At 31.5% G+C, this 26,031-nt stretch overlaps 2 protein-coding genes across 2 annotated transcripts in view; one reads left to right on the forward strand and one right to left on the reverse strand.

Moving 5' to 3' along the window:
- LOC129225212 (PH-interacting protein-like) overlaps positions 1–21,418 on the reverse strand; it is a 101,599-nt gene extending 80,181 nt beyond the window's left edge. Inside the window, exons 1-14 of the mRNA XM_054859779.1 lie at positions 21,096–21,418; positions 20,945–21,003; positions 20,841–20,870; positions 20,635–20,694; positions 15,963–16,113; positions 13,129–13,233; positions 12,552–12,712; positions 11,297–11,518; positions 10,393–10,493; positions 8,984–9,054; positions 7,577–7,680; positions 6,295–6,434; positions 4,614–4,764; positions 3,425–3,559 (exon numbers count right to left, since the gene is read on the reverse strand). Coding sequence (XP_054715754.1) covers positions 3,425–3,559; positions 4,614–4,764; positions 6,295–6,434; positions 7,577–7,680; positions 8,984–9,054; positions 10,393–10,493; positions 11,297–11,518; positions 12,552–12,712; positions 13,129–13,233; positions 15,963–16,113; positions 20,635–20,694; positions 20,841–20,870; positions 20,945–21,003; positions 21,096–21,144 — 1,539 coding nt within the window. The 5' untranslated portion in view covers positions 21,145–21,418. The remainder of the gene's footprint in view (positions 1–3,424; positions 3,560–4,613; positions 4,765–6,294; positions 6,435–7,576; positions 7,681–8,983; positions 9,055–10,392; positions 10,494–11,296; positions 11,519–12,551; positions 12,713–13,128; positions 13,234–15,962; positions 16,114–20,634; positions 20,695–20,840; positions 20,871–20,944; positions 21,004–21,095) is intronic.
- Positions 21,419–21,492: 74 nt separating this feature from the next.
- LOC129224413 (dehydrodolichyl diphosphate synthase complex subunit DHDDS-like) overlaps positions 21,493–26,031 on the forward strand; it is a 60,270-nt gene continuing 55,731 nt past the window's right edge. Inside the window, exon 1 of the mRNA XM_054858861.1 lies at positions 21,493–21,547. The gene's annotated coding sequence lies outside the window, so the exon portion shown is untranslated. The remainder of the gene's footprint in view (positions 21,548–26,031) is intronic.

Genomic DNA, 26,031 nt, shown 5'->3' on the forward strand with positions numbered 1-26,031 from the left:
GCTTATCAAAGTCGGTGCGAAATTACTGCGTCACCAGAAAGGAGTTACTGGCCATAGTAAAAGCTGTAGAACACTTCCATCATTACCTCTACGGCCGAAAATTTCTGCTTCGGACAGATCATGCCTCGTTAACTTGGCTTTTGAACTTCAAGAATCCAGAAGGCCAGATAGCCAGGTGGATACAGCGGCTCCAGGAACATGACATGGAGATCAAGCACCGGAAAGGGTTATCTCACGGTAATGCTGACACTTTATCAAGGAGACCCTGTCCTGAGAACTGCCACTATTGTTCCCGAATCGAGAAACAGTATGGAGCGACTAGCCCTACCGCCTTTCAGGTGACAGTGACTCCAACATCATCAGAACCTGATCCATGGAGTGACGACCAAGTTCGAAAAGATCAACTTGAAGACCCCGACATAAAACCAATTTTGGAGTTCATGGACAGTGACTGTCGGCGCCCTAGCTGGCAGGACGTTTCTATCTTCAGCCCTGCAACAAAAAGATACTGGTCTTTATGGAACTCACTCCATTTACGGAACGGCGTACTGTACCGAAAATGGGAATCTGATGACGGCAAAACGTCTAGGTGGCAGTTACTACTTCCCCGATCAAGGATTTCAGATGTTCTGAAAGAAATACATAGTAGCGCGACTGGAGGACATTTTGGTGTCTTGAAAACCCTCAATAAAGTTCGGGAGCGCTTCTTCTGGAGCAAGGCGAAGGATGACGTGGAGAAGTGGTGCCATTCTTGTGACGCCTGTTCTGCTCGTAAAGGACCGAAGAAAAGAAGCAGGGGGAAGCTACATCTGTACAACGTTGGAGCTCCTTTCGAACGAATTGGGATCAATATCCTGGGTCCTTTACCAAGAACTGCTGATGGGAACAAATACATTCTTGTTTCCATCGACTACTTCACCAAATGGCCGGAAGCATATCCCATTCCAGATCAAGAAGCTACTACCGTAGCAGAGACTCTAGTCCAGCATTGGATCTCTAGATACGGAACACCTTTGCAGATTCATTCCGATCAAGGGAGGAATTTCATCTCTGTTGTGTTTAAGGGCCTATGTCAAATTCTCGGAATTGAGAAAACTAGGACAACACCACTACACCCACAATCAGACGGCATGGTGGAGAGATTTAACCGCACAATCCTGAATAATCTCTCACTTATGGTATCCAGAAATCAACAGGATTGGGACAAGAAGCTACCTTTGTTCCTGCTGGCCTACCGCAGTACTGTCCACGAGACTACCGGATTTGCCCCATCTCATATGCTCTTCGGACGAGAGCTTCGGCTACCTTGTGATCCCGTCTTCGGTCGTCCTCCGGATGCGCCTTCATCGCCTGAGGAGTACATCCAGGATCTCCAGGCCCGGTTGGAAGACGTTCATAACTTCGCACGAGAGCGAATCAACATCGCGGCGGAGAAGATGAAGACCCGATACGACACAAGGTCTACTGGACATGAATTCAACGAAGGCGACAAGGTTTGGTTATGGAATCCCATCCGACGGAAAGGTCTGTCACCCAAATTGCAGTCGCATTGGGATGGACCCTACAAAGTCCTTAACCGACTAAATGACGTCGTAGTGAGGATCCAAAAATCACCTAATGCAAAACCTAGGGTTGTACATTATGATTGGTTAGCCCCATACTATGGCCATAGTTCATGAGTATTACGTAAACAACCATGGTTGATAACATAAAAGTTGTAGATAATTTTTGCTTTTAATGTTTAGTAATATTTCTTGTTATTATTGTGTTTTCTGTATCTGTTAGTTATTAATTAATGTGTATATTTGTAAACTTGTGATAGAAGTTTGGCACCCTTTCTGGGGATTGTACTGCCCGGGACGTGCAGTCCTTAGGAAGGGGGCAATGTTACAAATCCTGTAAATAGTAATTATTGTAGTAACGTAACCTGTAAATAGTTTCCCGTAATGAATATACAACCCCTTTTCATTCCGCTAAAGTATATGACCCCCTATTTCCTTTTCTTTTCATTGATAAAATTTGATAACGGTCTACGCATTTCTCGAAGCAGAAAGAATGTTGTGGAAAATTCTTCGATGTTTATAAAAGCCGTTAGCGATGGATAAAGAGGGGAGTTTCGATTGATATTTCGAACTGAGAGCATTTTTGCTCTGTTTATTGCGAGGCATTTCGCTGAGTTGTTTTCGTATTTGGAAGTAAATACGTGTGTAAACGTTGAATTTACGGTGTTGTGTGATAGTTGCTTAATTGCTGATGAATAATTTAGCAGTTGTTGACGAACTTTCCTGTACATAGTGTAAATAAATTTCCTGTGTTTTTATCAAGAACTGTGTTTTCATTTCAAGAAAGTGGAAGTCGCACCGAATCCGTTACAGTATTATTTGCAGTGTTTATTGTTAAGGAAATAATACAAAAGAGAAAAATAAACAGAAATCAAAGGGCAAAAAATTGTTGCACCATTACATCATTTCACTTAAATTACACATGCCAACTTCCCACTTGTAAAAGAGAAAAGTTTTGAGTCAAGTTCAAAATACTAACTGTGACTAAACACAAATATATGTGATCTGAAATATTAAAATCACAATACGAGATGATCTCTATTGTATTATATTTTCTCTCATATGAGCAAGAAAAAAGACCTCGAAATTGTTTTTTCAATGTAGAAAATAATGAATAATTAAACTTCTGGATTGCAATTTAATTAAATATGTACTAGTTTGCACTAAACCAAAAGGATATATTTTTAGACACAGTGAAGCTTCCATTAAAACCCACCTCCATCAATTAGTTTACCAAGGCACCGATTTTCTACCCCCAACTACTCAATGTTGAAACTTCTAGAAAAGACCAGCAAAAACTCTCATAAAAGTCACCAAATCCTAAAAATCAGCACTAATGAATGAAGGGATTTTTGGTAAGAACAGCAGTAAAATATTTAGTCTGTACATATACATCAGTCTCTTTCTTACAAAAGTGGAAAGAAACTAGGATAAGGGGGTAAAATTTATTCCTCTAGGGACTTCAAAGGGATTGGAAAAGGAGATAGTAAATGGTTTACAAAAAGGAAGGTGTAATTTTTTACACCCTTGGAAAGTTAAAATGGGACACATGTTATCTTGAGGTAGCAGGTGGGTCCTCGATTTCTGGTGGGGTAAATTCCTGGGGGATATGAGATCTCAAGAAAACCACTTGGTCACGACACAAGAAACAGCGCGTATGAAATAATTTAATACGTTCAAATTCAACAAATCAAAAATTATTCACTACTTTGCACTGTAGAGTAAAAAACAACCTGAATATTTCAAAAAAATAGGCTACTAACAAAAGTGTTATTACCAGTTACTGGAGACTAAAGAATTTCCTCAGTTTGACCCTTAAACAGTTAAAATCTCCAAATATTATATGCCATGAGAATACTCACCAAGTTAAAATGATTCTTTATAATAGTGCCAGTAAGTAGGTCCCAAATAATTATCCTTCCATCATGACCACTGCTAAGAAAAACTCTTGGATCAATGGGATGTGATTCCAGCACAAATACTTCATCTTCATGCCCCTATAAAATTGAAAAGCGTCATATCTTACTTTCTCATTTAAAAAGTTTAAAACAAAAAATGATTAACTAAGCATTATATGGGGAAAATATTTATGTACAGTAAACTTCCAATTATCCAATGTCTTCCATACTTTCATTAAAATAATAATAATAATAATAATTTAAAAATATATAAGTAATCCAATGGTAATAGTCAGCAATCTTTTTCTAGCTTTCACACATTATTTATCCATACACTTGTTTCCAGCTATAGTTTAAAAGCATGCAAGTGTAATTGATTTTTTAAACACTGGAATATTTGTAAACTATAAGTATGCAACTGTTAATGATTTTTAAAGCTAATGCACACACTAGTATAGTGTTTTACCTATTTTGTGGATTATCCACGATTACCGTGCCACCCTATTCCGCAGATAATCGATAGTTTACATTACATATATATATATAAAAAAAGCGATAGAAATGCAAACTGCATAATTGACCAAAAAAAAAAATTTGGTTCTAGAAATATTTTGTGAGAAATATGAAAAACAATCTTTTCCAAATTTCAAAGCAACTGCAGTAGAATCCTGTTACAACAAACTTCAAAGGACTGCAAGTTTTATTAATCATCACGGAAGTTTTGTTGTAATAGAATTCAAGCAATGTAGTGGCAATTAAATCAGGTCTGAACGTTATTTTTTTGTATTGGTATTCATTGCAATGAGATGTTACTGTATATGTAAATGCAATAGCTTTATAATCAGAACTTGCTTTGAAAAGAAACAAGCAATTCATTCAAAAAACTTAAAAATGTATATATCAATCATAAATGTTATGTTGTAGCTTTAGAAATTTCATGCAAACAGAATTAGACACACTACTTATTACATTTTTTAAAATTAAATAGAGATGATTTGCTTTTAGTTCATACAGAATACTATTATATATATATATATATATATATATATACATACAATATTTTTTGTTTTTATTTATGCCATATTAAACAATTAATAATGAATGAATTCTTTCAACTTAAATTTTCTCTCATAAGATGGGAAAACAATATTACCCTTAAAATATAACATAATCCTCCTGTGTTTGAATTCCATACTTTAATTGAATGATCGCTCACAGCAGTGATAACTTTACTATCATCTAACGTCCACCCTACCATCGTGACTCGCAACTTCAACTTTGAATCTTCAGGTTCTTCAGTTTGTCTACAGGTTAAAAAAAAAAAATAAATAAATAAAATTCCACTGTTCAACACAATTTTAATTTCAGACAATATTAGAGGACATTAAAAAGTTTTTTTTTTTGGGGGGGGGGAGGGGGGATCAATATTATAGTCTGTGTTCAAGATAGTTTAAAACAAGGATCCCCAAACCTTAGCCTACAGACAATATTAGGCCCATCGATTAACTTACATGCACCCGCCATTCTATGACGAGGATAAAAAAATTTCACTTCAAAAATAAAATACTAGGGGAAAGTTTTCTCCTATCTAATTATTAGTTGCACAAAAGTAAAAAGGGCATTGAATGGTAACTATTGTTAGCATGAAATGCTAACTTTCCTTGCTAACTATGCTTTCCTTTGATGACAAATGCTACCTAACCTAATTTCCCATATAATACAGCTCCCATAAGATAAAGCCTCAGCTTGATACGGTTAACTTATTTTTTGAGTGTTCACAAATTGGCGAACGATTATTGGTCTTGAGCTGAGTTGGTTACTTTTGCAGCGATATTGTTAAAGTATCTGACTCAAAGTTAGAGATCACCTTACCGCAGTCATATAGTACATAGAATGAAATGAACAAGCCCATTGCTATGGCTCCCGTCACGACACAGGCATTTGTCTACAGATGATTTATAAGGGCAAGACAGCAGTTTTTTGACCACTTTTAATTGACAAGAATAGCATCACACCATTTAATTAGGAAGCAATGGTCAATGAAATAAATCATATAGACTTTTTGTCCCACTATAGAAGCACTTGTGAACACATATTTAAAGTATAATAAAGTAAGGATTTTTTTTTATAAAAAAGCTCAAACAATTCCATGACATAAAGAAAAGACTACTCAATCATGTCAACATTTTTGTACTGAGAAATTGATAAAAATTTTCTGAAAAGTTTAAAAAAATTGTTCGCATGCCCCCCCCCCCCCTTTCCTCAATTGGATATGATTTTTCAAAAATTTATACACTAAAATACTGTAACGGATTTGGTGCGACTTCCACTTTTTTGAAATGAAGACACAGTTCTTGATAAAAACACAGGAGCTTTATTTACACTATGTACAGGAGAAATCGTTAACAACTGCTAAATTAGTCATCAGCAATTAAACAAATATCACACCACACCGTAAACTCAACGGTTACACACGTATTTATTTCCAAATACTAAGAACAACACAGCGAAATGCCTCGCAATAAACAGAGCAAATACGCTCTCAGTTCGAAACTGAACTTTTTATCACGCAGGACGCCTTTATAAACATCGAAAGAAATCTCTCAAATATTCCAAACGCTTCTGGAAAATAGTAGACCGTTATCAAATTTTATCAATGAACAAAAAAAGAAATAGGGGGATCGTATACTTTAGCCGAATGAAAAGGGGTTGTATATTCATTACGGGAAACTATTTACAGGTTACGTTACTACAATAATTACTATTTACAGAATTTGTAACAATACATTAAAAACAGAAAAAAAAAAAAATAGACTGCATTAACTATCACTTACCCAGGCAGTTTTGCTGACATTTTTAGTTGGATGCTACTCCAATTTTGTTTTTCATATTTCCATATTAGAGCAGTGCCATCTTTGCTCCCACTGATAAAACGGCATCTTAAATTACTGAACTGCAAACTATCAACACGATCCTGAAAACAAAACAAATTTGTCACACAGAGTGACTTCAATAGGAACTGATAGCATTATTGAACTTTTGTTTTTCCTAGCATTGAAATTTTATGCCTCATGTTACATCAATCTCTTGTAAAACAGAGAGATAGGACGCGCATTTTAAATGTGTACATTGTACAAGCATAATTTTCAAAAATGCTAAGGAAAATGAAAAAGACAATGTATCGCTTACATAATAAGGTTTATATATTATTTACAAAACCTATTTTTCTGAACAATATGCTTTAACAATACGTTTATATCAGTTGAAAAATATTACTTCGTTACCAACCATTTTTGGCCTGGCAACTTTGCAATAATGCCCATTTTATCAAAAAATAAACTGAATGGAATGTAACAAAATCTGGCATTAATAAATTCTGAAAGAAAAACCGATTTTTTTTTTGGGGGGGGGGGGAGTCAACTTGTCAAATGGGTTAGAAATCTCCTTGGTATTTAACTACCAAGAGGTTTATTTGTATGAAACTAAGAGAGTTGTAAAACATTACATCATACCAATGTTTTATTTATTGATTTTTCTTTCTTTTTAAGTTCACAATCTATTAAGTCATGTTATTGAAAGAGAGACTGATAATTGTATGAATGAAGTTAGTTGGTATTGAGGCATATTTTATTTTTACAAAAGTAATTAATAGCAACATAACTTCTCTGTAATCGTAATTGGGATTTCTTGCTCAGGGATAGAGTTACATTATTTCTGGAACTCTCTTGGGTGTAGCTTTTAAATTTTAAAAAAATTTTACTTGTGCATATAGATTTATAATTAATTTCTTTCTACATTTTTCCTCACTTGAAAATTATCAGTAATATTATTAAGTCCACATTTGGTACAGCTTTATTTTTTGATTAAACATGTTTCACAAATATTCCAAAATTTTAGTAGAATACTTTTCTTGGTCATTTTTAAATATACTTTTCTACTAATGCTGAAAATGGTATTAGTAACATTGTTAGTAAAGCCTTATACAACAGTTTTGTATAAAACTTTTATTTCCAAATAAGAAACTTTTTTAAAAATGCTTTTAGAAATATTATAAATCAAGCAAGAGAACATACATTAAAAAAAAATAATAATAATAAATGAACTGATAATACTTACGGTGTGTGCTTCTTGTTCCAAAATCTTTTCAGGACCATTTATTCCCGCAATGTTATAAACACGAACAAAATGATCAGTGCTACCCGTAGCCAAAAACAAACCACCTAAAATATTTACAAATCAAATTTATATGCAAAAACTTGTAAACATTGTCTTGAAATTAGCTGTCATTTTGAAATAACCATTTCAAACAGTTTTATAAAATGAAACTAAACATCTTAATTATTTATTTGAACTTCCATTTCATATTTTAAAGAAAATATACTTTGCAAAAATTTAAATACAGTACAATCTCATTACAACAGATACCAATACAACAAAACATCCATTTCAACAGAAACATATTTCCAATTCCGATTTAATTGCCATTACATTGCTTGAATTCCATTACAACAAACAAATTTTGTGGTCCCTTGTAGTTTTTTGTAACAGGATTCCACTTTATTCGCACTGAGATACAAGGATCTTCGAAAGTTCATTATTTTCTTTCAAAGAGGTATTCATAACTAGCCAGAATTAAAACACATTAATAAACACTGACATGCTACAATAGATCTTTAAGTAAACTGAACCAGCAAGAAAAGTTTTTCCCATTTCCTTTACTAGATTGAAAATAGTTCACATCAAATGATATTAATCATTCAACTGTGACATGCTATTCAGAAAAATTGACTAAAAATGGAGGGAAAAAATGACTGTTTAATTTTGTTCTTTATATTATTATAAGAAGTTAGAAAATGTCTTTTTATTTCAAAACTTTACACTCAAAATTACAATATTCACAAAACATCCGGATATGTTATGATTATTGGTTGATAAAATAGGGAATAGTGAATAAGAGGCAGATGTCAGTTAATTCTTAACAGAGAAGTTCTATTTTAATAAGAACAAAACTGCGGGCTCAGGATGTAATAACCGGGCTGTCTGGTATATTGTGTGTAGTTCTGCCTTGGCTCTGACTTAGGGGTGATAACTTACTGCCAGGGGCGGATCCAGACAGAATTTTCAGAGGGGGGCCGCAGGGATGATTTGCTCAGGATGTGATAACTGGGCTGCCTGGTATATTGCATATAGTTATGCCTTAGTCCAGGCTTAGGGGCAGTAATTTGATGCTTGATACTTAAGCTTTGCTTTCATAGTCGAACCGCACCATGCTGCGGACACTGATTGGTGAGATAAATTCACTTTATCAACCAGTTTGTTGGCACTCTCAGCTTCAATGAGAGTGCCTCCAGCTGGGTTATTCACTATTCCTGGCTGAGGAGTTCTAATAAGAACAAAGCTGTCTGGTAGATTGCATGTACTATATTTATAGTTTCTACAAACACATTAAAAGTAATAAATTACACACATCTCATTCAATTAGAGCAAATTAAACAAAATTTTGAAGATAATTATAATAAATACCTGGGCTGAATGTTGAGCAAATCATTTGTGCTCCAGGCTTGTTCCTTTCAGTGAATTTCAATGGTTTAGGACTACCAAAACAAAAGGACATGATGAGTAAATTAATAGTTAAATTGACTTATCAATATATTATAACACTAAATATAAAATGCAATATCATTTTTCTTTTTTCTTTTTTTAAATCTTCTTTTTCATTAAAAAACTAACTACACTTCTAACATGAGGTATGTAACATGCCTTCCAATCCAGGACACTATGTTGTTTTGAATAGTTCTTACATAGACATGCATATTGTACACTTGTGACGATAGTGGCACATCTCAAAAATAAATAAGTTTAAGTGAAAATCAAGGTAAATAAAGCAAAACACTTTTAGTTTATTTATACTCAAAACTACAATACTCTCAAAATGTTTGGTTGTGTCAACAAAAATAAATATCACAACAGTCATAATTCCAAACTTGGCATGAGAATTCAACTTTCATACATGAAACCTAATATTAACTTTTGAAGTGTCTTTTTGAAGATATTAAGCATGATTTGAAATAATTTTCAGATATATTGCACGTAAATCATTATTAGAATGTTGCATTTCAGCTACACTATCAAAGAAAATGCAGGGGTTCCACAAAAAATGGACTCAAAGAAATTAAGAAATGCTGTATTGAATGCATATGCTTCTCGATTTAACAATATCTTTGATTTAATGATATCTTTGATTTAACGATAATTTTTTCCAGTCCCTTGACAATTGATGAATCAGGGTTATACTGCAATTTATATACTTAGGCATTGATCTTTGCTATTTCTGCTGACTTTTCATTCTTATGGTTTATTTTTTTTTGTTCGTAACAAGTTAATTTGGAATCTTGATTTGCATTAGCTTGATTTGTTTTCTTCCTCCTGTATTTGTGATAGCTCACACTTTGTAATATCTCATACAAGCTAGTTTGATATACTGAAGTAAATCTTATGAAAATGAAACATTTAATAAGAATTTACCATAAAAATGTATAGCATCTTAAAACATGGAGACCAAAACTAAAATTTTCTGTCGAAAGTTAAAACATTAGCAGATAAGCAGTTTTAACAAGGTTCAAATAAATATATTTATGGAAACAAATAATATTAAAACAATAATAATATTTAACCATTAAACTTTTATAATCTTGTATAAGACTTGTCCACTCACAATATTAGCTTATATAACTTTTTAATGTTATTTTAAAAAATAATAATAGTCAGTTTGATCTTAATTTAACAGCATTAAGCTTTTTCTGAAGTATACTAGTAAACTTACTGTTTGAAAACCAAATTTGACAATTATAAAAGTGGACAAATCATGCAATTTACATTAGATATTTTAGAATACAGAACTGGTGACTGATGAAAAGAAATAAAAATCTTACTTAAATGCATTGTTACTAGAGCTCCACTGCCAAAAACAAATACATCCATCATTACCAGTAGATATCAAAAGTTGCTCTTTGTTTTTTGGATAAGGACAAAACTAAACAGAAGAATTTAAAAAATACATTTTTTTTTATAAAACTGTAAAGTATTAAACTAAAGAAATATTCAAAAACATGTTAAAATATTTTCTAGCAAAACATATAAAAATCAAATGATCTCATATGAACATGAATTGAAATATAAACTCCATTCAATGAGATTATTTTACTATATTTGATAGATGTGAACATAAAACACAAGAAATGATAAAATACAAGAAAACTTACACAAAATAGGCCATTTATATCACTGTACACTAGGGGTCATAGTGGACTCAAGTAAAATTTTCAGAAGACAAGTGTAAAATTTTCGGAAACTATGAGGAAGCTCAATCACTTAATTCAGATCAATTGATTTAAATCAATCTTTTTTTTTTTTTTTTAATCACTTGATTTAAATCGAGCTGATTTAAATCAATGAATTCTGTTAGCTTCCAATGCTCTTTTCTTAAAAATATGCCTTTTTGAAATTTATTCAGTCCTTTAAATATTGCATACCCACATACTCCCATTTATAATTGTCAACTACTTGTTTTTCTCAAAAAATACAGAGAGAACTCTACATTTTAAAAATTTTCTTAGAAGTTAGTTTTTTTCCCCTGGCTAAAATGGAAAAAAAAAAAATAATAATCCAACTAAAACATTTTAACTTAAACTATTCAAGCAACTTGCTCCAAAAAATTACATATAGAGGATTTATTATGTCCATAATCTAAGGAGTATTCGCTTAATCTTATGTACAAGCACCAAGCTTAAGATTGGTAATTTTGCAAAGACTGAAAAAATACATAAAAAAAATTACCTGCAACGATGTGACCATTGCTGTATGACCATTAAGTACTGCCACAGGAGCCGTGGTTCGTAGACACCAAACACGAATAGTTTTGTCACAGCTACCTGCTGCCAGAAGAGTGTTCTCATAGTTTACAGCCATATCGGTGATTTCTGCAGAGTGACCACGAAGCGCAGCTAATAATCTTCCATCAGTTGCAGACCATATTTTTACAAGGAGATCATCAGCACCCTAAGAAAAAAACATATAAACCAAAAATGTTACATAACATGAAAAGATATGAGAGGTTTTGTAAGAAGCTATTCTACTACGGAGGCAAAAAAAAAAAAAGGGGGGGGTAGAATAACAATGATATTTCTAAACAATCAAATATATAATTGTTATAACAGTTTTTATCGAAAATAAAGTGACATCCAGGTGTTACAATGACTAGATTTGACTGTATTTATCAAAGAATAAAATACACTGAATTACAAAAAAAAAAAAAAAAGACAGAAAAGAAAATTACATTTTATGTTTCTAAAAGTTGTACCATTACACTCAGTCTACGTTTCATATTTTTAAATAATTTGAAACAGCACAATAAACATTATTTTATTTTTAAAGATTAAAATAACATTTATCATCTGCAGCATTGATTGTTTAAAATTATTTTAAATTTTTGTTTCAGCTGTAATTTTTTTTTTTGGTGGCAATCGATGGTTTTGTTTATTATCCTTTGTTGTTAAAAATCATTAGTTTATTCAATACTAAGAAAGATTAACACATGCCAAAATAACAAATATTCTCAATACAAGTTGAATAAAATGGATCTCTTATTGATGACCTAATCAATTTTTTGGCAGATTTTTTACACTTTAAAGCAATTTTTGGAAGAATTATCATAACTTGGAACACGGCAATACATTTTCCACCCAGCATTCATTAAGAATTTTTTAGTGTGATTGAAAAGAATGAGAGGAAATGTATTATCAACGAAAAACAAAATAATAAAAGGATAAAGCAATCAACTACAGTCAAGTCAGAAAAATAAGCAATTCGTGATTGCTTAAAAAAAGGGTAATGCATTGGTCATCACATTACTTTGTGTTTACTGCAAAAAAAAAAAAAATCATTAAATGGGTCATAAGTGAGCTATTTATTTAAGTAATATTTGGAGAAACAAAAGCAAATCTACAAAAAAATACTGCATTGCTGGGAGTAAAAAGGAAAACAGCTCTATGAATCAATGGGACAATATTAACTTACAATAGACCATACTTACAGTAAAAATATATTTTCCTGTTCTATCAAAAAGTACACAGTACACTGATGATAAATGGCCTAATAGACGTCTATACATTTGCTGTCTTGCATATATCTTTGGCGAGAATGCATGTCGACAGGAAATGCCTCCGCTTAACTCTCGAGAAATTAGAACCTGAGCTATAGAGATTAAAAAAAAAAACAGATTAAAGATGGGTGCAAAAATAAATCATAATATTCAAGCAGGTCTAAGATTAAAAGATTAATGTAATTATAACTTAACTTTTTGTAATTTATAAAAACTGCAATGACAAAAAAGATTTGTATAATAACATTCAAACAAATTATATTGCATTATTTTTGGCTATTTTATCTTACTATGGTATTACACAATATAGTATACTGTCTTGAACAGGTAAACAGCAGTATCTGCAGAAATGAGTTTGAAATATTTGAAGAAATGTGTGGTGCATTCAATACTAACGATAGGAAAATGTTGGAACTATAAGTTTCTTTTGTGCCGTGAAAGCAACAAAATTCAAAATTGTCACAAAACTTAAAACACAAACAAAGGGATTAGAGATTAAAATACTCACAAATATTTGGTGGATAAGAAGAATGAGATGTTGGAGGTGGAAATAATGGCATGCCATTTTTTCTTGCCATAAGGTTTGTAATCTGACATTTTGGTTTGTTCAACTCTACAAAAATAACAAAGCAATACATTAGTGAATTATATATATATATAATATATACACACGCATATGAACAATCAAACTTGCTTATAATGATCATGAGGGGAATGCAATATTTGCTTGTTAAACCAGGGCTGCAGAATTCGACCGATTTTTAAGTAAAGGAGTCGGAATCTTTAGAAACATGCCGACTCATCTTTTTATCTTTAATTTTCACCAGCTCTGCTCACATAAAAACTGATGACCAATTTGTTTTATTACATATATATAAATGCCTACTATTATAAGGAAATAATTGAAATTTGCAACCAGCTGACTTGATTATTTATCGAACTTTCTGTAATAGTTTACCTGCGCTGACCCACTTGTTTACTTTTTTTATAACTTTCTTTAACTAGTAGCAACTGTCAGCAAACAACTTTGTTGCCTAGTAGTTTTTGAATCTGAAGTTATCACTTTTAAATAAAATAATAACATTTTTTAATTTGATCTCGGCTAAAAATTTGCAAAAGAAATGTATCTTAAAAAACTAAAAACACTGATTAAAATATGAAGTATAACATAAAGTTGCTACTTGTATGTAACGAAAACAATGTTATTTAAACCCTTTTCAACAAACATATGATTCTAAGAATTTAGAAGAATAAAATGTTATAAGAAGTTACTTAATAAAAATTTAAATGAATATACAATAATTTAATTAAACGCTCTTTTGTTTGTACAAAAATGATAAAATTACTTAGAAATAATGATTTACACATCAGCAAAAGCTTTACACTACTTGATTAACTTTTCAAATCACCATGCAATTCTGAAAAAGCAAGGCTTTTGATTCCAAATGCTAGTAAGCAATAGTAAATGCAGTGCCGAATTTAGAGGGAGAGGGGAGACAAGTTGAGGGTTTGTAGCCCAGGTGAATACTTCTGAGAAGTGGCAAATTCAAATAAGTTTTGGAAGGAAAGCCTGAATCCAAAAGTTCTAATAAAAATCTAACAAATGTCTTTTTTATCTTAACACTAATTCTCTAAGCATGATTTGTACTAATTTCTCGATTTCAACATTCAATAATTACAGCTAATTTTAATAACTTTTTTAAATTCAAAAGCAACCAATAAAATTTAAATTAAAAATACGATAAGAAGAAAAATAGGCAGTAGAGTAAAAGCTATTTGTACAAAGCTCTACAGAGTAGACCCTCGTTTTATGCGGGGTTACGTTCCACGGAAATGCCGCGTAAATTAAGACTTAATATTAGTGCTAAAATAGGGGTTAGATTCCAGATTAAAAACTACTTCATTCTAGTGATAACTAATTTTATAATAAGTTTAATGTGTACTTATATCTATTTCTATGCACAACATGTATAAAAAACACATAAATTAATTTTGTGTTGTTTACAAAAAGGAGCTGGCTATGATAGTCTTTTGGCAGTCATTAAGAACTCTTCTCTGTAGTTCTTTGCAGAGCATGAACACATCCATGATCACTTGTGTTATTTCCATGATAGAATCTTCCTTCATTAACAAATCAGAAAGATCTGTTCTATTGTCTAGGAATGGCTCAAAATTTTCATCGTGAACGTTTTTGGTTGTGTGTCATCAATGTCAGAATCTTCGTTGGGTTTGTCCTCCGTTGTCACTGATAAAAGTTCTTTTCCCAGTGAGTTCTGAACTGTGTGAGTTTAAACCCTTTACTCCTGAAATGAGCTCTGGAACCAATCGCAAAAAATGTCTCCAGTAGCCCAACCTTGATTATTACCATGCGAAAATGCAGTATATTACGTGTAATCTGCAATCTTTAAGAGTTTGGAATTTGAAAAAGGGAAAATTTTTATCTGTTTGCATTGCCACATCCGTGTAAAACCGAAACTCATCCGCTTAAAATAAAATAAAGGTGGCAAATCTTAAAACGCGTATAATCAAAACCAGGTTAAATAAACCCGAGTAAAACGAGGGTCTACTGTACTGCTGCATTTTGTTTTATAAAATTTGACCCAGAAAGCACAAGTAACTGCCCTATTCTTGCAATATTGTGAAATTTTATAGATGAAACATAATTTAAGATTTATTGAAAAACAATTTCAGAATAAAAGTATTTTTAATAAACTCTTAAAGTAACTTGGTGCATCATCAAGCGAACTCCTCATCAAAAGCAAGAAAACTTTTGAACTTCCTTTCCAGTTACAGCTTTAGAGCACATAATTTTATGGACATATCTATTTGTTACACATTCCCTGGGGGCAAATTCACTCTTTTTCAAATGTAAAAAAAAAGGGATTTTTCAGTAATTTCACATTAAAAATTGCGAATTGGAAAATTTGGTTTTCAAATTCAATTTCTATGGTTGTATGCATCTTAAGTTAACAATTAAATATGACACAAAAATTTTCACAAATGGAATGAATATTTCAATCACTGTTTAGAATTAATCCCCTTTTTCATGAGGGGAAAAAGTGAAAAAAAGAAAAAGCCTTGGGTCTAGGAGTCTGAGTCTGCTACTTTCCCTCCGACTTCACAGCCCTGGTTATAACCAGTGCCGAATTTACACGGGAACAAGCCAGGAGCCTTGCCCCCGGCAACATTCATCCTATTTCCGCGTATTTTTCGTCGAAAATGGTTTTAAAATCTTGAAGAAAAATGGGTAAAAGAGACAGTTTCAAGATTTGTCCCAGCTCATTAAAATTACAGACATGTGACAAACAGTCCTATTTTCCTTTTTATACAAGTGATTCTCACCTTCTTTGGTTCTCAAAAGGGATTGTCTTCCAACTCCTAACAAAGAAGTCAAACCAGGAACATTGGTTGGAATTTCTTGGTCTAAGATAGGTCCAATTCTGGTGCATATTTTCAGTAAATGATCATCGGCAATTTGTGGAAGCTGTGAATTCTGTAAAGAGAGAAATTCATAATCGCAAAATAAGTGACGTGAAATAAATTTCAAGAAATGAACATTTTGAACCACAAATCCTTCATTTAACATGTACACACATATATTTCTATCAGAGTCCCTTAATTTAAATAAGTGATTTGTTTAAAATCAATTGCTTTATAATTTCAGAATGTGTTGCTTGAAACATAAAATATGTTGTGGTTGCAACATTGGCTTAAAATTAACTAAGCTATCTGTTCCTCTCTGCCTGTATGTGAATGCAATCTGCTTATGTGATTTCAATTCTTTAGAAGTAAATCATTTTCTCAGAATACTGCAATATTGTAGTTATTCTTTAGAAATGAAATGATAAGCATAGTATAAACTACAGTTCTTTATACAATAATATGGATATGAGAAATATAATTGTTCAATATAGGATTCCTATACTAAAAACATACTTATGAAAAAGCTATTTTAATTTGATTCAAAACAAAATAGCTTCTTTTGACATCACAGATTACAAAATGTATTCCTGAATTATTTATGAAGTATTTAGAGAAGTTATCTTGATTTCCTTAGCAAACTAAAATTAAATTGCTTTTCATAGCTTTTAGTAATGAAGTAAAACCTGCATGTGTCATTTAATTAAATGGGTAGTTAATAACCTTTTAAGACATTAAAGTAGAAAAAAATATTTAAATTAAATTTCACAATGTAACAAAATAAGTATTTGTATAAAATGTGATACAATTGCTTTGTTTATTTCGGTTTTCAAAAGAAAAAAATATAATTAAACTTGCTCATTATTTTCTACATTTGCTGTGAATACTTCCTGGTGTCTTCAAACATAAATTTTATTTGAATGATAAATGTATCAATTGGTTTTTCTTTGTACCCTTAAAAAAATATTTAATGCCATGAAAATTGTTTTAAAAACTATGTTTTTAAAACCATGTAAATTTTCAAGTTTAAAAACAAATGTTCTAATTAAAGTTTGCTTAAAGTACCATGATTACTACATAAAATCATTGAATGAACCAAGTTTGTTTAAAAATATATAAAAATCCGACAAATCATGTTTCATGCACAAAACTGGGAAAAAAATTTTAAAGGACAAGTCATCAAACAACTAACCAAAGACAAATGGGGAAACCAAACTTGGCTACTGATAAGAAAAGAATGAACTGGTAGCTAGTTTTTTGGGAATTATAATTTGCCAAAAATTTGAGAGAAATAAAATGACCTCACACATCCTACCCAGTTAAGAATATTAGCATACAGTAGGCGCCACTTAATGTTATCAGAATTACGAAGTCCTGAAACATTTGTAGATTAACATGTGTTAAAAAAGCTGGATATTGTAATCAGTGTCTTTGTTTATTATTATCCCTTTTTTTAGAAACTTTCAATTTTTTGATTTTTTTTTTTTTCATTCCTCAATTAAAAGGAATACAAAAGCAGCCCCTCACAAGTAGCTTCTGGGAAAACAAGTTTCCTTTTTATCAGTAAAACTGAAGAATTTTTCTACTTGCCCAGTTACACTAAAAACTTCACTCTAAGCGGTCCAACATTTTAGCCATGGAGAAAAAAAGCGCAATAATTTCACTGTCAAGAAAAAAATTAACATTTTAAAACGCTTTGACAACTTAACTGTGATGAGTCGAAGAAATGCTGCAAAACAAATAAACATTTCTCAGTTATTACTTTATAAGTTACTAAAAAATCGTGACGAGATTGAAGACAAAGTGAAGCTTAATGAAAACTTTAACAACAAGCGAAACCAAGATGGAAAAGATGGTGAAGTTGCAATTGCTTTGAAACTGTGGTTTACGAATGTCAGAGAAAAGGATGCACGTAAACAGTCCATTAATGCAGCAAAAAGCAGATCTTGCTTATAAAATGGGCAAAAAAGACTTTGTAGCATCGGATGGATGGTTTAATCTATGGAAAGAAAAAAGAGCTACAGTGAAACTACGATTAGTCGAACTTTGACGAGTCGAAAACTTTGATTAGTCGAAGTGAATATTTAGTCCTGTCTAACTGAATGGAGAACAAATGTTATTTATTTTCAATAAGAGGAATATTGTCAAGTCGAAATAGTCAATGAGTCTAATTTTATTTCTTGACTGTCGTTAAAGTTTCCTTGTTAACATAATTCTATAAGTTGAAATCTTTTTTTTTCTTCTTTCGAAAAAGTATGATCAAAAAAGAAAGAAATCGGCGCCATTGCGTTGCATCAAAAGGCATCTAGATAAAGTGGATCAAATAAATCTCTGATGTCGATTTTAATACATAATTTGTTTTTTTTTTTTTTTTTTTTTTGAATTATTGTTTGTTTCATTTCCTTCCATAGAAAAGAAAGACCTGCTCATGGGGCAAACCAAGGCTTTGATTAAGGACAGCCCGAAAATGGGAAAAATGACACAGAGGGGAGCTTATAGTTGGAATTATGGAATAATTCCACTTTTAGTGAAAACGGTCGAGGGAGGGTCATGAACTATTTTTGGGATTTTGCGATATTCTACCAAGCAGCTGATCTTTGCAAGACTGACTTTTTTCTTTCGTTTTTATAAAAAGCAAATGTCTGTTGTGCTGATTCATTGATTCCTGAATGTTTGGAATTGAACTTTAAAACAGATTAATAGAATAATTAAAATTTTAAGCTACCAAAAAAAGTTGAATTTATTCGATTGTAGCGTAGCAAAGAAGAGAAAAAGTTCATTAAAATTTGATGTGGATCAAAGTTTTCAACAATTCTAAAAAATCGAAAAAAAAAATGTTTTGTTTGCCGGTGCTCTCTCTTTGATGCTTTTCCTCCCGCTTTGATGCTTTTAAAAGTATCCAAGGACTATTTAACGAAAGAACCAATTTCTGTTGAAAGCAATGCTTGATTAGCAGAATTATTATTCTTTAAATATGTTTTTTCCCTGGTAAGTAAAAATTGTTATATTTAACATAAAGTTATATATTTGTTTTCCAACCTATTCAAACTCTAGAATTCCTAGCATCATATTATACATTGATTAGGTCAAGTATACATTGTCGCCTTAGACCAATAGTAAGACATTTAATCCCAGGAATAACAGTAAAATATCCTATTGGTGCTTTGAGACAATGATATACTATCTTTGATACATTATTCTATCACTTTTTTGCTCATATTATAAATTTAATGGTTGTCAGTAGTAGTATTTTATACTATTCTACAGTTTTGTTTTCGAATTCAATAAGACGAATTTTCGATAACTTGAATTTTTTTGGCATTCCCTGCAACTTTGACTTATTGAAGTTTCACTATATTTCATTTTGCTAATTTATAATAATAATTAAAACTGCACTTAGTAGAAACATTATAATGTTGATTTGCAGTTGTAAAAATAAATACTTCTTAATTGCAAAAATCATTTTGTGTCTCCTGGATTCTTTTCAGTTATGTTTATCAAACAATATCTGTCCAAAAGTGATCACATTAAGCGACATCTACTGTTGTTAATAATGAAAGGAAAAACTATCAAATTATTTGAAAATGCTGTAGGAAATAAATTCTGAAAACATTTTAAAATGCAATGCATCAACTAAGTAATTGAATATAGTTTAGATCAATAGCTGTCATTGAAAATATATCATTACATTTTTGAGTAAAGGTTTCTTTTATTTCTTTTTGATGTATGTTGCCTAGTCATTTACTCTATTATTTTGCATACCGTGCTTTGTTTTGAATTAAAATAAACTGAAAGATAGTTTATTACTTCTGAGTATCTTTTTACACAAATCAGTAAAAAGTGAGCATAGCATTTTAATTGATTTGTATGAAGTGGTTTTTTCTATAAACAATAGAGATGTGTTTTCGTTCTATTTGCTGTTCAATCTCTATGTTTTATAGAGTAATCGATAAGAGATTTACTTCTCAGAATTCAAAATTCAATCATCCAAAAAAAAAAAAAAAGCTACTTTGAAAGTCAAGTTTGTATTTATGATTTTATCGAGTTTTAATTGATTCAGAAACAAAAGCATTTCTGCTTTTAACTGAATGTATCTTGAAGGAAATAAAAGCTATATTCTCAGCTTTGACGACAGAATATATGTGTAGCTAAAGAGACATCCGATCAATAAATTTCAATTGTAAAAATCAATTTTAGAATATCAAGCGTTGCATTAATTTCGCCAAACAGCAAACATTCGCCATTCTTGCAAACAATTTCACAATAAACTCATTGTTGACGTCATATCATGTGATCAGTTGTGAAAAAGATAGGTTCCTATTGGTTGCCATAGGGAACTATATACGTCACAGAAAGAGGGGGGAAGGGGAGGGGTGGCAAAGCTAGAGCAGAGAATTCATCTTTCCTGTGCTCTACGGTGCTACCTTGAAATAAGATAGTTTTATTTCTTAAAAAAATCAATTGAAATGATTTTTTTTTAGTCAATCGATTTTTTTAAAGAAATAATTTAGTAATCAATAGAAAAACATTAAAAAAATTATAAATTTCGACGAAAAAATTTTTTTTTTTACAAAAATATAAAAATATCGCTTACCAACTCATTAAAGCTCCTGCTGTGCTCATTTCCAAGCCAATCAACACGTTTCGGCAAAAGCTGTTTCATAAAAAAATTTCAAAAATATTACCGTATTAAAGAATTATAAGTACAATATAGTAAACAAACATTCACCTGTCAAACAAAAACCACGTGGTAAAGCACGAGGGAAAGAAAAAAAGAGCATAAACTCATGCAAAACTTACATCATGTTCCTCGATTTCTTCCCTCAGTACCTGAAACACACAAAAATGTTATCCATACATTTCAAACACAATCAGAAAACAGCTGCGTTTAAATAGCCACTTACCTGAGCAGCTCGAGTACAAGGACCAATGCTCAAGAATTTAGCAATCAATAAGTAAAGCTCTGAAATGAAACAATTTTCGTATCACTAACGCGTTTCATTCAATTCTACTTTAACATAAATTAGGCTTCACAATACAAAACTCCCCACTTACCAGCTTCAATATTAGACACTTTCTTTTTGTCTTCAACACTTTCGGGCATTCTGAAAACTAACTTTCACCATTAAATACAATTAAATTGCACTACATCATAAATTACTGCCTTGTATGAATTATAAACACAAACTTGGCACACTGCATTATCCTAACGACATTGGATCGCAGACATTGCATAGCAATAGTAAGCAATTAGAGCTACATTTTGCGATCCGTTAAAATCAAAGGAGCTTACAATATAGTAATTACCAGTAATAAACATAAATACTATTACTAAGGCTTTTAATTATCATAAAATTTAGCATGAAGATAGAGTCCGATGATGGTTGAACGTATGTACGATGAGATGACGAACAAAGTTCAACACGCATGCGCGATCGTGGGTGTATTCTTGGCGAGGTCTTGGTTTTGGCGAGAAGTGAAACCATTCACGTCCAAAAAGCCACATAGTAAGTTATTTATAAAAATTAAAAATAATTGTGTTTTTTAAACTTAAATCGCTGATTTTTCTCTTCTTAACATATTTCTTTCGCTTGCTTTATGCCAATGTTTTTGTGTAGCTAAATTAAAAAATATTTCATGCCGAAAATTCAAGTGTATTCATGTGCCATGTCTTAAAATATGACAGTTTTTTTGTCCGAAAAGAAATTTTTTTTTGTATAATGTTTCACAAAAAGCCATAAACATGAAAATTTAAAGTTTTTAAAACAGCTAAAACGAGAAATATTTTCGAAAATTTCTTTAAGTCACTTGAATTTGAAACATAGCAAACGCTTTTACTTTCTGAAATTATCATAAAAATTGCTTTCAAGAACTTGCATCAAGTTTTTATGTTATTTGTTTATAATGTGATCAACAAGCTTTTTAATCTCTTTCTAAACTGATAATGCTAGTTGTTCATTTAAATCTAATAGTGGTGTTATACTACAATTATTGTTAAAGGCTATGGATATGAATAGTTAAACTCTGTATTGTCAGAGGAAGGTTTAATTTCTTTGTGTCAAATATTTTTTATTGTTCATTTAAGTCAATTTAAAAAAAGAAAAACTGAATATACTTACCCTCAATTTACTGCTTGTAGGACTTCCTGTCGCTTTATTTTATTTTGCTTGCTAGGAGTTGATTCACAGCAGATCATATTTTTCAACTGATATAGTGTGACTAAATATGAAGCTGAGCTATTACAATTTATTCTCTTTTTACAACAGGATTGGGCATTTTGTCTGCAAAATGGTTCATTTGCCCGGACAGTGGCAAAAACTGGAAAATACTTGGTAAAAACTAGGAAAATAGGCTAGACTTCAAGAAATGTACTATAAAACAGTTTATTATTTTGTACATAACATTGATCCATCATCATAATGGGGGATTTCAATTTTTCGGGTATTGATTACTTACAAAGTGGACCGATAAGTGGGGTACGGCAGTTAAAAGGTCATGGAAATAAGCGTACGAGTTATAGTTTACAGGATTCAGTCATTAGTCAGGCAGAAAATGTTATTAATCTGTGTATATTAATAAATCAGGACTTGAAGTTCAGTCAGCAGTGCAGCATTGCAAATAACAAAGCCAACAGAATGCTTAGGTTTATCAATAGATCTATTTCAAATAAATCTAACAAGGTTCTGCTTTTGTATAGAAGTTTAGTAAGACCTCATTTGGAGTATGCTGTTCAGTTTTGGTCGCCTTATCTAAGGAAAGATAATACTGTACTGGAAAGGGTTCAAAGAAAGGTAACTAGACTAGTAAGGAGACTTTCAGATTTAGATTATGATACCAAACTTAGTAGGCTTAATATATAGCCTGGATCAAAGGAGAGTCTGAGGGGACATGATTCAGTTGTTTAAAATTATCAAAATGAAAGATGTTAATGGATTAAATTTTTGCATTGAAAGTAGGACGAGAGGTCATTATTTTAAGCTATTCAAACCTCAGGCTAACCTTGAGATTAGGAAAAGCTACTACTTTAGTAGGTTCGGGAGCACTTGGAGCAGTTTACCAGAAGATGCGGTAATGAGCAAGGGGGTGGATAGCTTTAAGAGAGCCATTGATCTTCAATGAGGACTAATAAATTGACTAGGACCAGCCTTACTGGGCCCAGTAGAGCCTGTTGCTATTCGTTGTATTTGTATAATACAATTGAGACTTCAATCAGAATATTAATTAGAAATTTCATTAATATGAATTTAGTAATTAAAACCTTAAAATATTTTTTTGAGGATAGTCAATTAAAATGTGAGACATATGACCCAAATAGGATGCAAAATACTAAAATTGCATGTTTTTGTGAACAAACACATTAGTTTTTTTACTACACTTGCGAGTAAATCTACGGATTTTTGTGTTGGTAGATCCAATTATTTTAATTGGATGAAATTAACAAACATATTGAACAATCAGCAACTTGCCCCCCCCCCCTTCCTTTTTTTTTCTCTGCATTCAGTACTTTGATTTTTCAAAAATTACTGAATTAATTAAAAATATTAAAAATCACATGTCTTATAAAAACCTAATCCGTTTTTCTGTTTAGCAAATAAATTTATGTAATGAAGAGGGATCCGTGAAATAAAAACTTATTTTTCAATCTCCCAATTTCATGTGATATGTCATATTGTCTTTTACAGTTATTGTACAGATACTTACACATACATGTTTATGAACTAAAAACATGTAAACCTACAGTTAAACATTCAAGCAGCTAAAACATGCATAAAACACAACATGACTACATTTTAAAAATGGAAAATCAATCTGTATTTTATCAATTTTAAGCACCGACTTTTTTTTTTAATTGGAAAAAAAACCATAGCTGAACAAGATATTTTTTCCAACCCCCATAGAAGATGGTTAAATAGCTTTAATTAATAATTTAATGTTATAATTCCTTCCAAATGTTAACTACTTAAGGGCCCAGTAGCAGAAACTCTGTAGTCAGTCTGCGACACTATTTTCGGTAGTTAAAAATAATCTGCAGCATTATTATTAGTTTTATTTTAAGTTTTCATAAAATACACAAGTCCTATGTGAAGGCCAAGACTTGGACAATTTTCCAACTGGCCAGTGGCCACTAGACCCAAAAAACTTAGTGGCCACCACTGTCGCTGAGTTTTAAAGCAATAAGGGGGGGGGGGGGCAGCAGCTTTCACTACTTTCATAAAAATAAATAAAACTCTACACACTATGAAAACCAATTATTCAAGATAAATTAGTTTTAATATGGAAAATTTGCTTTGAAATAGGTTTTTAAATTAGTAAATGAGAAGTTTGCAGGAAACTGCATTTTAGATGAAATATTTAGCTTATAGCAAAGCCTTCAAATCAATGAGGATCAAACACAACTGTGCAGATAATAATTCGCATTTTTCAAAAAAAATATTTTATAAAAAGAAAAAAAAAACATGATTTATTGAACACTTTATGTTATCTTCAATAGTTTGTGTTGAGGTAAATATCCAATTCTGTTTTTGGAAACTTAGGTAAGTAATAGTATCGTTTATTTCCAGCTTGCGAATGACCAAACATGGCGTCTATGCGAAAAATTCATGGTTATAAATAGATATTTGAATTTGTTACATAAAAGTATTAATAAATTCAAAATCCTTAAAAAACAACAATTTAGGTGAAATAGTTTTTAGCACATTAGCCTCTAAAGCAATGAAGAAAAGATAATATTCTGAAGATAAAATTTTGCAATTTTAAAAACAATAATTAAGAATTACCAAAAAAAAAAAGGCATATTTTGCATAATTTTCAACAGTTTGCATTGCAATAAACATCCAATTCCGTTTTGAAAACGTAGGCACTTCATGAGTCTTGCGTACCAACATCTTGGGAATGACCAAACATGGCGACTACGCTAAAAATTAAGATATGAATTTCTGAATTTGTTGCAAAAAAATATTTTCAAAATAAAAATCCTCATGAGACTAAACTTAAGTTGAAGCTTTAGCACTTTTGCGACCAAAGCAATGAGGATAAGGTGTAATTTTCACATAAAACTTTTCATTCCTCAAGAAAATTATTTTAAAAAATAAAAATAAAAAAACGATTGATTTGCTGTAAATTTTAAGTTATTTTCATTTCTTGGCAGAAAAATAAAACATCCAATTCATCTTTGCTTTTGAAAATTTTTGCACTTTTCTACTTTGATTTTGTGAATGACCAAATATGGCGACTATGTTTCTAGCTGAAATGCTGAACCATCCATCGCTCAAAAAGCGATCTCCAGATGATCTTTTCCCAAGCTGCATTTCTTTTTTTTCCCCTTTTATTTATTTATTTATTTTTTCTTTCTTTCTTTTTGTTCTTCGGTAAAATTATCTGCAGGCCACGGGAAAATCTGCAACGCACGTCTCGCGTCTCGCAGTTTCTGCTACCGGGCTTAAGGGTAGACTTGCCGGATTGTCCAGCCGTTTAAAAGGCTTATGGTGACAAACGTCTGCATAAATTCATGAAATATTCAAAACGTGAAATCACCTATGGGATTATCTTCGTGAAAAAATATATATATATATTGGCTTTTTAGTTTTACTGCGTTGTGCATCTATGGGCTCTTGGTGTGGTCTTTTCAATATTTTTCACTTTTATTATTATTATATATATATATATATATATATATATATATATATATATATATATATATATATATGTATGTATGTATGTACTCTTTATACTTCTTATAGCCATGTATAGGCTTGCCAGATGTCCAAGTTTGACCAGGACAGTCCCGGTTTACAGACAAAATCCTGTTTCAGGTCCATAATTAGTAACCATTTATTCATAGCATCGAGAAAAAACTATCCTAGAAAACACTTCAAAAATCAGCCACAGGTGTGTACTATTCTGAATGCTAGGGAGGCTAAAAGAGGGGGGCATTCCGATGTCCTGGTTTAACATTGCAGAAATCTGGCAAGCCTGCTTAAGGATCAAGTGT

Source organism: Uloborus diversus, chromosome 6 (genome assembly GCF_026930045.1).
Source record: "Uloborus diversus isolate 005 chromosome 6, Udiv.v.3.1, whole genome shotgun sequence".
NCBI lineage: Eukaryota > Metazoa > Arthropoda > Arachnida > Araneae > Uloboridae > Uloborus > Uloborus diversus.